The sequence below is a fragment of the Oncorhynchus kisutch genome, linkage group LG13 (assembly GCF_002021735.2).
Source record: "Oncorhynchus kisutch isolate 150728-3 linkage group LG13, Okis_V2, whole genome shotgun sequence".
In the NCBI taxonomy this organism is placed as follows: domain Eukaryota; kingdom Metazoa; phylum Chordata; class Actinopteri; order Salmoniformes; family Salmonidae; genus Oncorhynchus; species Oncorhynchus kisutch.
This window is the reverse complement of record NC_034186.2, coordinates 74,860,435-74,877,934: the sequence shown is the minus strand read 5'-3', so window position 1 is coordinate 74,877,934 and position 17,500 is coordinate 74,860,435. Positions and strand designations below refer to the sequence as shown.

The 17,500-nt window shown below is 43.8% G+C and overlaps 2 protein-coding genes across 4 annotated transcripts in view; one reads left to right on the top strand and one right to left on the bottom strand.

Moving 5' to 3' along the window:
- Positions 1 to 2,986, bottom strand: part of LOC109885907 (uncharacterized) — an 11,087-nt gene extending 8,101 nt beyond the window's left edge. The window contains exon 1 of the mRNA XM_031787363.1: positions 2,789 to 2,986. The gene's annotated coding sequence lies outside the window, so the exon portion shown is untranslated. The remainder of the gene's footprint in view (positions 1 to 2,788) is intronic.
- Positions 2,987 to 9,621: 6,635 nt separating this feature from the next.
- LOC109883760 (carbonic anhydrase 14) overlaps positions 9,622 to 17,500 on the top strand; it is a 17,708-nt gene continuing 9,829 nt past the window's right edge. Inside the window, exons 1-3 of one of the 3 annotated variants that reach the window (XM_031787360.1) lie at positions 9,622 to 10,194; positions 11,349 to 11,369; positions 17,090 to 17,269. In XM_031787360.1, the coding sequence (XP_031643220.1) occupies positions 10,122 to 10,194; positions 11,349 to 11,369; positions 17,090 to 17,269 (274 nt within the window). In that variant the 5' untranslated portion in view covers positions 9,622 to 10,121. The remainder of the gene's footprint in view (positions 10,195 to 11,348; positions 11,370 to 17,089; positions 17,270 to 17,500) is intronic. The other 2 variants (XM_031787362.1, XM_031787361.1) reach the window with 2 other exon arrangements.

Here is a 17,500-nt window from a genome sequence, read left to right as displayed (position 1 = left end):
TAATATGACATTTGAAATGTCTTTATTATTTTGGAACTTTTGTGAGTGTAATGTTTACTGTTCATTTTTTTTCATTGTTCATTTCACTTTTGTTTATTACCTATTTCACTTGTTTTGGCAATGTAAATATATGTTTCCCATGCCAATAAATCCCTTAAATTGAAATTGAATGAAAGAGGAAGAGCGACATTGCTGTAGAAATTGCTATAGGGGAGACATTGTTTTTAAATCCTACAACCCCAAAATAATAACAGCAATTCAAAATGGTGGGTCTACCAGTGGCCTAGTTAAACATGATGTGGAGCGTGACTGGGGGTATGCAGTAGGCACACAATGGCAGTGCATGTCTGGCTCCCATTGAGGGGAGAGGAGATGGGGAAAGAGAGAGTGAAACGCGAGGGGGAAGGGTGTGAGTAGAATAAGCAGTAGTAGAATCCAATAAGGCAGGCTGGGTCTCTCTCTCCTCCTCCTCGGCCTCCAGGGTTCTCTCTCTCTCGTTCCTCTTACTCGCTCTTTCTCTCCATCCCCCCTCACTAGACCACCCCCCTCCTCTGTTTCTGTCTGCCTCCCATCTCGTCCTCTCTTTTCCTCCCATCTAACCCCCTCCTCTGTAGACAGTACCCCCCCCCCCCCTCCCTCTCTCTCCCCCTCTCTAATCTGAGAGTCCCTGTTGGTTTGTGATCTCAGACTACATTAAGAGGGGTAGCAAGAGCACACTAGTATCTCCACACACACACAGGGTCTAACGCCCACCACCCAAAAATACACCCTTTCGTATATACACCCTCCACGCACACAAATGTACACACACACAACATACCGTTTAACACACCCCACACACTCACAACATACCGTTTAACACACCCCACACACACACAACATACCGTTTAACACACCCCACACACACACACACAACATACCGTTTAACACACCCCACACACACACAACATACCGTTTAACACCACCCCACACACACACAACATACCGTTTAATACACCCCACACTCACACAACATACCGTTTAACACACCCCACACACACAACATACCGTTTAACACACCCCACACAACATACCGTTTAACACACCCCACACACACACACAACATACCGTTTAACACACCCCACACACACACACACAATATACCGTTTAACACACCCCACACACCGTTTAACACACCCCACACACACACAACATACCGTTTAACACACCCCACACACACAACATACCGTTTAACACACCCCACACACACAACATACCGTTTAACATACCCCACACACACAACATACCGTTTAACACACCCCACACACACACAACATACCGTTTAACACACCCCACACACACACACACACAACATACTGTTTAACACACCCCACACACACAACATACCGTTTAACACACCCCACACACACAACATACCGTTTAACACACCCCACACACACAACATACCGTTTAACACACCCCACACACACACACACAACATACCGTTTAACACACCCCACACACACACAACATACCGTTTAACACACCCCACACACACACAACATACCGTTTAACACACCCCACACACACACAACATACCGTTTAACACACCCCACACACACACACACAACATACCGTTTAACACACCCCACACACACAACATACCGTTTAACACACCCCACACACACACAACATACCGTTTAACACACCCCACACACACTCACTGATAAAGTCTCGCCACACATTCTGCTAGAGAGAAAACCCTCAGTGATAATAGTCCGTCTGCAATGTACACACACAAACAAACACACACACACACACAGACTTATTAACTCACTTCACTGTTTAATAGTCTGTCACAGAAGTTGTGAGTTTTATAACTACACACACACACACTTGTGTACGGTAAAGTCTACACACATCATATTCGGCACGTTACAAATTGTATTTGTTTTGATTCCACACACACACACACACCCACACACACAGACAGACTTAGAAAAGGACCACAGTACACTTGGGTAACATAATTGTAACAATCCTAAAATCGATTATAACAGATTGATTATAACTATGGTGGCTCTTTCCTGGGACTTGTGCTTTCCCAATTACGCCTATCATTTGGATAGACTTTGTGGGAATGTAAAGATGAATGTCTGGATGCATGCCAATATTATGTAATACAAAGACGTAACATGGACCAATGGATCAACCCACTGCATCATATGAGCCAAAACCCATATACTCCTCAGCTTCTTTTTTTTCTCGGTGTGTGTGTGTTGGCCCGGCCCCGTGTAGGTATGTAGGCTGCGGGGGAATTTGACTGTGGTGTGTGTGTGTGTGTGTGTGTGTGTGTGTGTGTGTGTGTGTGTGTGTGTGTGTGTGTGTGTGTGTGTGTGTGTGTGTGTGTGTGTGTGTGTGTGTGTGTGTGTGTGTGTGTGTGTGTGTGTGTGTGTGTTTGAGGCCCATGATCATGACAAACACAAACATTACAACTGACACAAATGACACTAAGCACAATAATTATACTTATAACGGACACTGACAAATGTAATATATTATGTTAAAGTCTGACGTTGACAAAGGTCTAGCAATTGTTCCATGCTTTTAGAATGAACACTAGCCTACAGCTCTATAACACTGTATTACATCAACCATCAACGATGTAACAAATCAGGAGTAGCCTACACTAAACACAACGAAAGTAATTAAGGAAACATTGTATCATGTCTCTGGTATAGTCTATCACAGTAAATTCCGTAAACCGCGCAGGAATGTAGCAATGTAACATTTTAAAGAGAACTCTCACCTGAAATATTGCAACAAAATAACAGCAGTAGAACAGGCCACAGTTGCCAGAAACGGCCTTGATAACGTCTATCTCTGTAACCCACTTGCCGATATTTGTCTCACACTCGTTGGAACATCAGGTCGGCAGTCTCCTTCCTCTCGCGATCACCGGACCTTCATTTGTGTGCCTCTTTGCTAGTTCTTTCTATCTCCACGGTTTACGAGCTTCAACATGTGCACGGATACACGTGCCCACATTTGTTCGTGCCCTATTGGTTGTTCGTCTGAAGTTACAAACTCCATTGGTGGATCCATGCAGCCAGTGAATTGTTTTCTGCCTGCTGATTGGTGGGTCAGCGGGGCACTCAAAGCCCCGCCCATGCATGTGGGGCTCGTGGTTAGGGCTGAGTGGGTAGTCTACTCGTGCCTCAGTCTACTACGGCGGAGAGCTGTAAACACACGCACACGAGCACGCCTTTTTAGGCCTGTATAGTTATTATAATGAATGTCAGAATAAAAATGAGTTATATATTGTATAAAAGATTTAGGATAGAGGCGTATTCCAAAATGCTGACTAATTTGTACCTGATGGTCTAGTCCTAAGTGCTATATTAGGCAGACCTATAACTCTGGTGGGCTAAAGGTTCTCTCATGGACATGAGAAGTGCGCACGTGATTACGCGGCACCATTCAAGGTCACACCTCACACCGGGTCTGGAACAGAGTTCTGTTCTCATCGTTCTGATCTAGAGAAACCACAAGTCATTATCAACGTGTGAAATAGGCTACCTCAGGAACAGATAGGAGAACGAAGATCACATTGATACAGTTATTATGGGCTGCTGCAGCCTGTAGAATCCATGCCAGTATGTTTTTTTGTGAATGTGGCTGTTTGTGTTGTTTTGTACTGTATAATGTCAATGTTAGGCAATAATGGTTTTCAATAAGTCAGAAATGTGTAAATGTGTTTTCAATACAGAGATGTGTGGACAGGTAACACAAACTTCCCAACAATGCAAATATTCTCTTCACTCACTGTGTGTTTTATGGTCAAAGAGTAAACACTTTAGGATTTGATGTGGTCCTCTAGGCATGGAAAGCCAATACAGTCACAGAGGCATATAGCATACGGTGCTTAGGGACCTAAAGCTTTCCATCCCCTTATACATACAGCTAAACATTAACCCAATGACCCTCCTCTTCACCATGCAACACGCATACGCTCACATTCACGCACACACACACACACTCACACACACTTGTGTATTTTATTCCTCCTGATTTTTTTATTCAATTTTTTTTTACTCTGCAATGTTGGGAAAGACATGTAAGCATTTATTAACTCGTATTCGGGAACATGTGAAAAATGCAATTAGTTTTGATTTGATTGATTTGACAAACACACACAGAGACCACACAATAGCACACACACACACACACACCCACACACACACACACACACACAACAATAATGTATAGGATACTCTTGATTTAATAAAGGTGTTAATTGCTTTGATGTGAAACAGGAACTAATTTCAGATTTGCTGTTTTCTGGGTGAGTATACAGTGTATAGCATACAGTATATGTAGTGTTAGGTTACTTCCTCTCCCCATACATCCAGCTCACTATGAACTCAGCAACACTCCTCTTCAACATGTGACATGCATAACCTGGCCATTTCCCATTCGCTGGCCCTGTTGGCGAAAACCTGGCCATCGTTACACTGTGTATACATCTATCATCATATCGCTCTAAAAATGTGTTTTTAACATTAACTATTTAAATAGTACAGCAATGTATGAGCTACTTTTTATTTAATAATATCTTAATTGGTTTGATGTGAAACAGGGATCTGGTGTTTTTCTGGGCATTACAGTACCAGTCAAAGGTCTGGACACACCTACTCATTCAAGGGTTTTTCTTTATTAGTACTATTTTCTACATTGTTGAATAATAGTGAAGACATCAAAACTATGAAATAACACCTATGGAATCATGTAGTAACCAAAAAAGTGTTAAACAAATCAAAATACATTTTATATTTGAAATTCTTCAAAGTAGCCACCCTTTGCCTTGATGACAGCTTTGCATACTCTTGGCATTTATGATGGTGGGTTATTGGGTGTGTATATATAGGCTTACGTGAGGTCCTTTATGATGGTGAGTTATTGGGTGTGTATATATAGGCTAACGTGAGGTCCTAAGTCAATACAAGGGCTTTCCTCCCTCCATACATTCCAAAGCAGAATGAACTCAGTGATCCTCCCCTTCACAGGGTTCACTGGTGCTGACGAGTACGACCACCCACTACCTCTCCTGATCTCTCTCTCTCTCTCTCTCTCTCTTAATTCAATTAAATTAAAAGGGCTTTATTGGCATGGGAAACATATGTTTACATTGCCAAAGCAAGTGAAATAGATAATAAACAAAAGTGAAATAAACAATATAAAATTAACAGTAAACTTTACACTGACAAAGTTCAAAAGGAAAAGACATTTCAAATATATGTACAGTGTTGTAACGATGTGCAAATAAAGTACTAAAAGGAAAATCTCTCTTTCATTCCCAACAATGCCCCCCTCTCTACCCATCCCCCTCTCTACCCTTCCCCCTCTCTACCCTTCCCCCTCTATACCCATCCCCCTCTCTACCCATCCCCCTCTCTACCCTTCCCCCTCTCTACCCATCCCCCTCTCTACCCTTCCCCCTCTCTACCCATCCCCCTCTCTACCCTTCCCCCTCTCTACCCTTCCCCCTCTATACCCATCCCCCTCTCTACCCATCCCCCTCTCTACCCTTCCCCCTCTCTACCCATCCCCCTCTCTACCCTTCCCCCTCTCTACCCATCCCCCTCTCTACCCTTCCCCCTCTCTACCCATCCCCCTCTCTACCCTTCCCCCTCTCTACCCATCCCCCTCTCTACCCTTCCCCCTCTATACCCATCCCCCTCTCTACCCATCCCCCTCTCTACCCATCCCCCTCTCTACCCTTCCCCCTCTATACCCATCCCCCTCTCTACCCTTCCCCCTCTCTACCTATCCCCCTCTCTACCCACCCCCCTCTCCACCCCCATATCTAGGGTCTGTGTGTTTTCAGGCATTCTCAACCGAGGGCAGTGAGTTCCAATAGGCTCCACAGACCTTGAGTCGGAGCCTCGCTAGCTGCTGATGACTGATTGTGTTAAAGTTCAATAACAGTAGAGAGACGAGTTACAGAAGTATTTCTTGGATAAATGTTCTTTAGCTGGGTGCTATGCCAGAAAGTGATCAGTGATATCAGATCAGTCAATATGAAAATCTTTGATATAATCTAATCTTTTTCTATTTTGAGATGACTGGGTGGCTGACAGGAGGGGAAAAGCCAGGGTGAAAGATGACAGGACAACTGGTTGAGTGACAGGTGCTCTCCCTGTGATATGAGAGTTCCAGTGTAGTGAAGCTGTAGGTGATGTAAATAAAGGGTTCTGTAGCCCTATACAATGTGTATTAATGGTGTAAGTAATGGAGAAGAGCACAGCTATTGGTGGAATACAAGCTGAGGGTCAGAGCTTGAGAAGTAAACTAGAAAGACTGGAACCTAGAAAACTTCCTTGGTTAGAAAAGGCTGAGACGCCATGACTGTAGAACGTTGATGCACGTAGGTGTCACATTTTGGGTGCGATGAGTTTACGTCCGTTGTTGTTGTAAAAGGTCTGTCTGAAGGATATGTGTGGTAAAGGTGTGGTGGGTGTCTGTAGGTAGGACTAGAGGCCAGGTCAGTGAGGGTAGTGACAGATCAGACACCAGTAAACTGATAAACCTGAAGGATACTACAAAGCAGGTCGCCAGCTAACTTTGATAAATAGCCAGAAAGTACTGTTGATTTTATGGTTCTTTAAGGAAGCTAAACTTAGATATGTGTTATTTGTTGTTAAGTCAATTCGACCATGCCCATTTCAAGTTTATCTTTTTTTTTTTATGTAAAAGTTATTTCAGAATATTTAGACAAGTTGATTTGCTTTGTAGTATACCTCTTGGAGGAACACTATACAGAAGGATTATGTAAACTGCACATCTCCTCCCCTTCCCTCTCTATCCCAGTTTAACAGTGCTGTATCAGGCTCCTATTAGACAGCCAAGCCAGAGGACTAGAGGGGGACATCAGACACTAACTAGCCTTCTCTCTCTCCAGGCTGTGTTCTCACGTGGTCTGCACCTGCACATTGTTTGGCTGTGGGAGACCACATTCCATAACAACAGTTTGGCAAGCAGAGAACACACAGGAATGTTATCTATTTAATCTCTGTGTTCTGATGATATGATAACGACGGCAGGAATAAACTAATGGAGGGCAATCACACACTGCTGATCGGGAAACGTGTCGCTCTGAAGATGTACCGGGTCCTTTAAGTTCCTCGCGCTCATGAACAAGAGGCGCTCAAGCGGAGATTTGTGAATGAAGCCAATAGGCCACGCCCCCTTTACAAATGTGTAACCAATGGAATAGGAAGAAAGGTATTCTCCACGCCCCCTACGATGTTGCCGAGCCAATAGAGAGCTGTTAGAGGTCATGGCAATTGCATAACATTTTTCAATAGTTGCACGTTTGAACGGCCAACCACACAGTGCTGAGAGCAAATTGGAAGAGGAAAGGATGTAGGTTATTGTTAATGGGCGTTGTAAAAATAAAAATACCGTTGATAGGAGATGATGCCTAGTTGTTGAATTTACGCCTACCAAGACAACACATAGACATAATAGAAAACGTCCAAATATTTTGGTGGTCCAGGCATTCACATGAGTCCCAAACCAATTGCACATATCTCACAACAACAGACTTGTGGTCAACATTATATATAGCAGTATGCTAGCCATATTCAGTGGTTTTGTGGAAATAATATCTCCCGCCAAATATAATATGCAAATAGCAGATGTGTTTTAAAAGATGTACATATCCTGGCAAAACAGAGAGGACCCGAAGTGTCCTTTCTATTGTTGATAGAACTCCATCCACAATATTGTGTGAATAGGGCTCCCCCTGGCGTCTACAATTGTTTTCATGCGTCAAGGATTTGCATACATTGTACAAATGTCCTGTTGATGCTGCGCACGACGAAACACTATTGTTCTTGCCACTTACCAACGCTCGAGGGCTCTGTTCTCACTTTCAAGTTTCACGTTTTATTAGTTGTATGTATTTTTTGTTGTTATTTAGCCTTTATTTAACGATACATGATATACATCGATATACACCGTCCATCGAAATGCTTACTTGCAGGTTCCTTCTCGACAATCTAACACCAAAAATAAATAATAAAACATAATAATACACAAAGGAAATGGCTCAGTAGAACATAATACATTTTTAGCACAAGTATACAGGAAGGCACAATTTATAGTACAATATTTACACATCAGGGAAAGGGGGATTGGGGGCCATGTGTTTAAATGGTGCAGTATTAGTAACAGTAAATAAGAGTCTGGTGGCAGCAGTTGTGATGTGTGTAGCATGAATCTATATATGTGTGTGTGTGTGAGTGTGTGTGTGTGTGTGTGTGTGTGTGTGTGTGTGTGTGTGTGTGTGTGTGTGTGAGTGTGTGTGTGTGTGTGTGTGTGTGTGTGAGTGTGTGTGTGTGTGTGTGTGTGTGTGTGTGTGTGTGTGTGTGTGTGTGTGTGTGAGTGTGTGTGTGTGTGTGTGTGTGTGAGTGTGTGTGTGTGTGTGTGTGTGTGAGTGTGTGTGTGTGTGTGTGTGTGTGTGAGTGAGTGTGTGTGTGTGTGTCACCGCTCCCAAGGTAACAGTTCAGGCCTGTAGTCGTTGCTTTGGATGTGGATTATTCCTCTCTTTTCAAACACTGGTATATTGGTCATGGAGAAGACAATCTGGCACCAGATAGGGGTTGCCTTAAGCACAGATCTAGGATCAGTGTATCTTCACCAAATGCTAACCTAAGTAGCCTAAGTGTTAGGGGGGAAACTCAGAACTGACTTTAGATCAGTGCCTATGGGCAACTTCATTCTACTCTTTAAAGGACCTTTTTTTAAAACTTGAACACACAGCGGAGCAGAGTAGCCATTCCTCTGGGATCTAAAACAGGTCTGTTCATCCCCATCCTTCTGGGTCCTAAAGCAGGTCTGTTCATCCCCATCCTTCTGGGTCCTAAAGCAGGTCTGTTCCTCCACATCCTTCTGGGTCCTAAAGCAGGTCTGTTCATCCCCATCCTTCTGGGTCCTAAAGCAGGTCTGTTCCCCCCCATCCTTCTGGGTCCTAAAGCAGGTCTGTTCATCCCCATCCTTCTGGGTCCTAAAGCAGGTCTGTTCATCCCCATCCTTCTGGGTCCTAAAGCAGGTCTGTTCATCCACATCCTTCTGGGTCCTAAAGCAGGTCTGTTCCTCCACATCCTTCTGGGTCCTAAAGCAGGTCTGTTCCTCTCCATCCTTCTGGGTCCTAAAGCAGGTCTGTTCCTCCACATCCTTCTGGGTCCTAAAGCAGGTCTGTTCCTCCCCATCCTTCTGGGTCCTAAAGCAGGTCTGTTCCTCCCCATCCTTCTGGGTCCTAAAGCAGGTCTGTTCATCCCCATCCCTCCCTCTGCCTACTTCTGTCTCCCTCTGTCATAATCTGTCCTGCTGCCCAGTGCTTCATGCAAACTCGAATGACAGCTTGTTCTGAGAAATTAGTGTTGCATTAAACTGAAAACAAACAAATAAGACATACACACACACGCCAACATGTCCACTTTCTCACCGATGTAAAGGAGTTATCTAGATTACCAATGGATGGATTAGTCTACTTTTGTTCCAAGCTCATACATCAACAAACCCAGACAGAGTTTAGCAATACGTCCGGCTACCCTCTCTCACTCACTCACGCTCCCTCTCTTTCTATCTCTCTTTCTCTAGCACTCTTTCACTCACACAAATTCTCCAATCACCTCCACTCTCCCCATTCTCTATACTCCACTATTATTTAAATTCTCCCTCTTCACTCACTCTTTCATTTTTCCCTCCCTCTTTCTCCTCCTCTCGCTCTTTCTTTCTCTGTCTGTCTGTCTCTCTCTCGCTCTCTCTCTCTGTTTTTCACTAAGCTTTTCAGTGACCAACACTGGACTCATGCCCACTCACTTGTCCACCCTTTGCATTCTTCCTTTCTTTCTCTCTTGGCTCTCTCTCTCACTCAATCACTATTTCCATCCCCATCTCTACTTTACTGAGACCTAAACTGCTTCTTTGAATGATAGAGGGGACCCAGTGTGTAACGCACACACTCTGAGCTAATTTAGAGAGCTGTAGCAGGTTGGATCAGGAGCCCCTGTCTCTCTCTCTATCTCTCTGTCTGTCCGCTCATCTGTGGTTGTGTATGGGAGAGGAGGGCTAACATGGACTTGGTGGGTCTCTCTCTGCCTCTATTACTTGTGTTTTGGCAATGGACAACTACCACAGGCGCCGCCGGTAAGACCTACATCAGCCTTAAGATGGTTTGTTTTGGTTATTGTTTGTTGTTGTAGTAGAACACTCTTGGAAAAAAGGGTTCTTCAGCTGTCCCCTTTTTGGTTTCAGGTAAAACCCATTTTGGTTCCAGATAGAACCCCTTTGGGTTCCTCTGTGGAACCAAAAAGTGTTATTCAAAGGGTTCTCCTATGGGGACAGCCGAAGAACCCTTTTGTGTTCTAGATAGCACCTTTTTTTCTTAGAGTGCAGCGGTGGGGGTAGTGGTGGTGGCGGTAGTGGTGGTGGCGGTAGTGATGGTGGTGGTGGTTATGGTGGTGCCGGTGGAGGTGGTGGTGCCGGTGGTGCAGGTGGTGGTTGAAGAAACTAGTAGCAGTAGTAATAACAGTAGAATAGTGGCAGTAGAATCAGTAGTTGAACAAGGAACAGTATAGTGGTAGTTCAGATATACTGTATATAGTAGTTCAGATATATGGTATATAGTAGTTCAGATATACTGTATATAGTAGTTCAGATATTCTGTATATAGTATTTCAGATATACCTTATATAGTAGTTCAGATATACTGTATATAGTAGTTCAGATATTCTGTATATAGTATTTCAGATATACCTTATATAGTAGTTCAGATATACTGTATATAGCAGTTCAGATATACTGTATATAGCAGTTCAGATATACCTTATATAGTAGTTCAGATATACTGTATATAGTATTTCAGATATACTGTATATAGTATTTCAGATATACTGTACATAGTATTTCAGATATACTGTATATAGTAGTTCAGATATACTGTATATAGTATTTCAGATATACTGTATATAGTATTTCAGATATACTGTATATAGTAGTCCAGATATACTGGATATAGTAGTTCAGATATACTGTATATAGTAGTTCAGATATACTGTATATAGTAGTTCAGATATACTGTATATAGTAGTTCAGATATACTGTATATAGCATATATATTTTTACAGAGATATCATTTCACTTTTCAATGACACCTGTTCATATTGAAAATGTCACTTGCTGACAATATGTTGAATACTTTGGTGAATGTAGTAATACTGAATATAATAGTTGATAACTGCTGTCATGTGTTGTTGTGAGAATGACAATGAAGAAACGTGATTTTATTTCCCCTCTTTCAGTGACGTACTGGACGTACACGGGTAAGAACATCTCTCTCAATAACCAAAAGGCCTTCAAGTTGATTTCTAACTATGTTATTATAACTCATAAAGTAAGTGTAGATCACAGTAGGAATATTATCCCTGCCACTAAACACTACACAAATACCACAGTACACTCTCTGTCTGTCTGTCATTTATACATCAGCTCACCTACTGTACGTTCTCTCTCTCTCTCTCTCTCTCTCTCTCTCTCTCTCTCTCTCTCTCTCTCTGCATGGGGGAAACAGAAATGAGGAGTGGGGGATGGAGAGAGGGAGGGAAATGGGGGTGCAGAAGAAGGAAAGAGAGCTAGAGAGGGGGAGGAAAACGAGAGAAGTGGCAGGTGCACAAGGAGGATGAAGAGTTTGAAAGACGTGTTTCAGCAGCATTGTTACACCACACAATAACCCTGTGTGTTAATTGTACTGTCCAGGCTGAGGCACACTGCCTGCCTATCATGTGGACAATGACACTGTAGACCTGAAGGGCCCTTAGTGAATGCATACAGAGTGGTAGTGTGTACACTAAATTCACACAGAGCTTTTCCATTCACATAAAGTACAGAGGTGTACAGTATGTCCCCTAACCAGAGCTTGTGTCCAGGGCTAGATGTTTTTCTCTGTGTTCTATAGGACGCAATATACTGTTAAAGTAAATGGTGATGTGGGAGTTGTGTTGTGTTGGTGTGTGTGAGGGGATCTGTAGCATTCTGTGGCTGGCTCGCTCACAGGGACTGCGGCTCTTTGTATGGCATTTTGTGTGTCTGTGTGTGTATGTGTGTGTGTGTGTGGCATTGTTCCACATTGGGGACAGTGGCAGCGCTATGAGAGGTAGAGCAGGTCAGAATGACGGAATATTCTCTCCGTTGTAACCATGGGTACTTCCATGACAACCAACTGTGGAGCTGCAGGACAAGTTTTTCTCCTTTTTTGGGGGCGGTGGGCAAGGAGGGGGATAGAGGACGGCTTAGAGGTACAGGCCGGGGGAGGGGAGTGTGTGTGTGTGTGTGTGTAGGCCCAGCTAGCACATTTGGTTCCTTGGAAGTTGTGGGAACGTATGTTTTTGGTTTGACATTGGTAATGGGAACGATGCCATATGTTTTCTGACAAGAAAAATTGAATGTTTTTTAAACGTAAGTAAAAAAATTGCCTGTTCTGGGAAAGTTTATTTTATGTTGCAGGGAGGTTCTGATAAAGTTTTACTCTGGTTCCTTCCCACTGGTCAAAAACTGGTTGAGTCATCAACATAAGGCATTTCGTATTTTTTTTACCCAACTTTTAACCTAAATCCAATGAAAATGTTTTGTTGATTTCATGTTTAATTCACATTAGTTGGCAACTAACCAAATGTAAATCAAAACTAGACATCCAAAAAGGGATGTTGCAACTGCTGATTGTGCCTTTAAAGTAATGAAATACCAAAAAAATAATGTTTTTTGTGAAGTTCCTTAAATACGCTGAGAACGATCCAAAGCTAAGCAACTATCCTGCACCATTCCCAGAAAGTTGTGGTTAAATTGTACGCAAAATAACCATAAGACAACCACGCTCTCACCAAGCTCTAACAAAAATATGGTTCACAGAACTTTTTTTGTGGTAGCTGGGGAGATAGTGATGGTGTAAAAAAGTCTCTCTCTAATCCCCCTAGGAAAGTAAAATCCCCCTGAGCCCACTGCAGATAAACACTAGGGTGGAGTGGAGAGACAGAGTGTGTGTGTAAGTATAGAACTAATGTAGAAAGGATTCCCTCACATTGATTAACAGTAGCATGGAGAGTAGAGCACTGACCTCCGTAGCAGGCTAGAGCACCCTGAGGGTTGGAGAGGAGACCTCACATTGATTAACAGTAGCATGGAGAGTAGAGCACTGACCTCTGTAGCAGGCTAGAGCACCCTGAGGGTTGGAGAGGAGACCTCACATTGATTAACAGTAGCATGGAGAGTAGAGCACTGACCTCTGTAGCAGGCTAGAGCACCCTGAGGGTTGGAGAGGAGACCTCACATTGATTAACAGTAGCATGGAGAGTAGAGCACTGACCTCTGTAGCAGGCTAGAGCATCCTGAGGGTTAGAGAGGAGACCTCACATTGATTAACAGTAGCATGGAGAGTAGAGCACTGACATCTGTAGCAGGCTAGAGCAGCCTGAGGGTTGGAGAGGAGACCTCACATTGATTAACAGTAGCATGGAGAGTAGAGCACTGACCTCCGTAGCAGGCTAGAGCACCCTGAGGGTTGGAGAGGAGACCTCACATTGATTAACAGTAGCATGGAGAGTAGAGCACTGACCTCTGTAGCAGGCTAGAGCACCCTGAGGGTTGGAGAGGAGACCTCACATTGATTAACAGTAGCATGGAGAGTAGAGCACTGAACTCCGTAGCAGGCTAGAGCACCCTGAGGGTTGGAGAGGAGACCTCACATTGATTAACAGTAGCATGGAGAGTAGAGCACTGACCTCTGTAGCAGGCTAGAGCACCCTGAGGGTTGGAGAGGAGACCTCACATTGATTAACAGTAGCATGGAGAGTAGAGCACTGACCTCCGTAGCAGGCTAGAGCACCCTGAGGGTTGGAGAGGAGACCTCACATTGAGATCTGAATGAATCCTCTGTGTATTCGGTATTATTAACTGTTATAAATTGTGTGGTTCGTGCTCAGAATGCTGATTGGTGTAAACCCGTGGTATATGAGACCGTATACCATGGGTATGGTATTTTTTTTTACTGTTCTAATTATGTTTGTAATCAGTTTATAATAGCAATAAGGCACCTCGGGATTTTGTGGTATAGTTGCGTCGTGCCTAAGAACAGCCCTTAGCCGTGGTATATTGGCCATATACCACGCCCCCTCGGGCCTTATTGCTTAATTCTACCATGGCATTGTTGAATACTTGTTTTTGATTGTCTTGAAAGGCTTGTAATTGTGCTGGTTTGAGTCTAAGTTGTGCTCATGCCCCTGTCCTTTACTACCATCACCCCTCTCCTCTGTTCTGCCTACTCTCAAATTCTAAATCTTCCTCTTGCTTGTCACTCTCTTTTTCAGATGTTCCATTCTCTACATGTCCTTTTATTATTCCACCTCTCTGACCCATTCTCCTGTTTTCCCTCAGTCTCTCTAGTCTGAATCCCCTCTGTCTCTCTCTTTCTCTCTGTTCCAAGAATGTCTCTCTGTGCACCCATCAGTCTCCCTCTCTCTGCTCCACTTTCTCTCTCCCCTTCAATCAGTAATGAGAAAGGATGTGTGTGTGTGTGTGTGTGCGCTCACCACTGTGAATATAATACACCACCTCATCATGCACGCATGACTGACCACTGACTTTACACTCCTGTATACACACACACTCTCTCTCTCTCTCTCTCTCTCTCTCTCTCTCTCTCTCTCTCTCTCACACACACACAACACACACACACACACACACACACACACACACACACACACACACACACACACACACACACACACACACACACACACACACACACACACACACACCAGCCAGTATTCTAACATTCTGATACTCCATACAGATGTAGGATCTTAATTTGACCAGTATTGTTGTAGCAAATTAATCCTGCAGCAACAAGATTTGAACTTTTCGTCCATAATATTGCTTGACCGGTGGTTAGGCTATTAGCTGGACAAAATTATGTTACAGTACATGAAAGTGCAATGCTACCTTCAGAAAGTATTCATACCTCTTGAAATATTCCACATTTTGTTGTGTTACAGCCTGAATTCAAAATGGATTAAATACATTTTTTTCTCACCCATCTACACATAATATCACCCCATAACGCATAACGACAAAGTGAAAACATGTTTTAAGAAATTGTTGAACATTTATTGTAAACGAAATACAGAAATATCTCATTTATATAAGTACTGAGGCAACAATTTGTAGGAGCACCTTTGGCAGTGATTCCAGCTGTGAGTGTTTCTGGGTAAGTCTCTAGGAGCTTTGCACACCTGGATTGTACAGGATTTTCCCATTATTCTTTTCAAATTCTTAAAGCTCTGTCAAATTGTTTGTTGATCATTGCCTGACAACCATTCTCAGGTCTTGCCTTAGATTTTCAAGTAGATTTAAGTCAAAACGGTATCTAGGCCACTCAGGAACATTTACTGTCTTCTTGGTAAGCAACTCTAAGATTCTGTAGATTTGACCTTGTGTTTTAGGTTATTTAGGTTATTATCTCCCACTGTCTGTTGGAAAGCAGACTAAAATACATTTTCCTCTAGAATTTTGCCTGTGCTCCATTCCGTAGATTTTTTATCCTGAAAAATGCATAGGTAATAACATAGTAGCAGCAGCGTGGGGGGGTAGCCATTTGATTAGCTGTTCAGGAGTCTTATGGCTTGGGGGTAAAAGCTGTTTAGAAGCCTCTTGGGCCTAGACTTGGCACTCCGGTACCACCTGCCATGCGGTAGCAGAGAGAACATTCTATGACTAGGGTGGCTGGAGTCTTTGACAATTTCTAGGGTCTTCCTCTGACACCGCCTGGTATAGAGGTCCTGGATGGCAGGAAGCTTGGCCCCTTGTGATGTACTGGGCCGTACGCACTACCCTCTGCAGTGCCTTGGTCGGAGGCTGAGCAGTTGCCATAACAGGCAGTGATGCAACCCATCAGGATGCTCTCGATGGCGCAGCTGTAAAACCTTTTTAGGATCTAAGGACATGGAAATCTTTTAAGTCTCCTGAGGGGTAATAGGTTTTGTTGTGCCCTCTTCACGACTGTCTTGATGTGCTTGGACCATGTTAGTTTGTTGGTGATGTGGACGCCAAGGAACTTGAAGCTCTCAACCTGCTCCACTACAGCCCCGTTGATGAGAATGGGGGCGTGTTTGGTCCTCTTTTTCCTGTAGTCCACAATCATCTCCTTTGTCTTGATCACGTTGAAGGAGAGGTTGTTGTCCTGGCACCACAATGCCAGATCTGTGACCTCCTCCCGATAGGCTGTCTCATCGTTGTCGGTGATCAGGCCTGCCACTGTTGTGTAATCAGCAAACTGAATGATGGTGTTGGAGTTGTGCCTGGCCGTGCAGTCATGAGTGAACAGGGAATACAGGAGGGGACTGAGCACGCAACCCTGAGGGGCCCCAGTGTTGAGTATCAGCGTGGCGGATGTGTTGTTACCTACCCTTACCACCTAGGGGCGGCCAGTCAGTAAGTCTAGGATACAGTTACAGAGGGAGGTGTCTAGTCCCAGGGTCCTTAGCTTAGTGATAAGCTTTGAGGGCACTATGGTGTTGAACAGCATTCTCACATAGGTGTTCTTTTTGTCCAGGTGGGAAAGGGCAGTGTGGAGTGCAATAGAGATTGCATCATCTGTGGATCTGTTGGTGCGGTATGCAAATTGGAGTGGGTGTAGGGTTTCTGGGATAATGATGTGAGTCTGTGCGTGTGTGTGTGTGTGTGTTTGTGTGTGTACCGTATATGTGTGTGTGTTGTGTGTCTGGGTGTGTGTTCGTCAGGGTGATGATGCTCATTAGTCATTAGTTAGAGAGGGGGAGTGTGAAAGAGAGGATGAGCAGGATGGACCCCCAACTTATCTTCTGTTTTCCACAGAAAATGGTAATGTAATAAATCAAGAGGTCAATATGAAATATTTCAAAAGAAAAGGCCTGCTGACTGACTGGCCATGCTTAATGTGTGTCGTACATCACTGATAGAGTGTCACAAGATGTGTCATGTTTTGGTCACTCTCTTCCCTCCTCCTCCCCCTCAGGTTCAGTAGGCCAGTCCAAGTGGGCGGATTACTTCCCAGACTGTGGTGGTAAGGCCCAGTCTCCGGTTGACGTGGCAACGGTCCAGACCCAGTATGACCCCAGCCTGGGCCCTCTTACCCCCCTCGGTTATAGCCAGCACGGCAACAAACCCTTCAGCCTCTACAACAACGGACATACAGGTAACTACAGCAACCATGCTGACTCCATCACTAACAACATACAGGTAACTACAGCAACCATGCTGACTCCATCACTAATAACATACAGGTAACTACAGCAACCATGCTGACTCCATCGCTAACAACATACATACAGGTAACTACAGCAACCATGCTGACTCCATCACTAACAACATACATACAGGTAACTACAGCAACCATGCTGACTCCATCACTAACAACATACATACA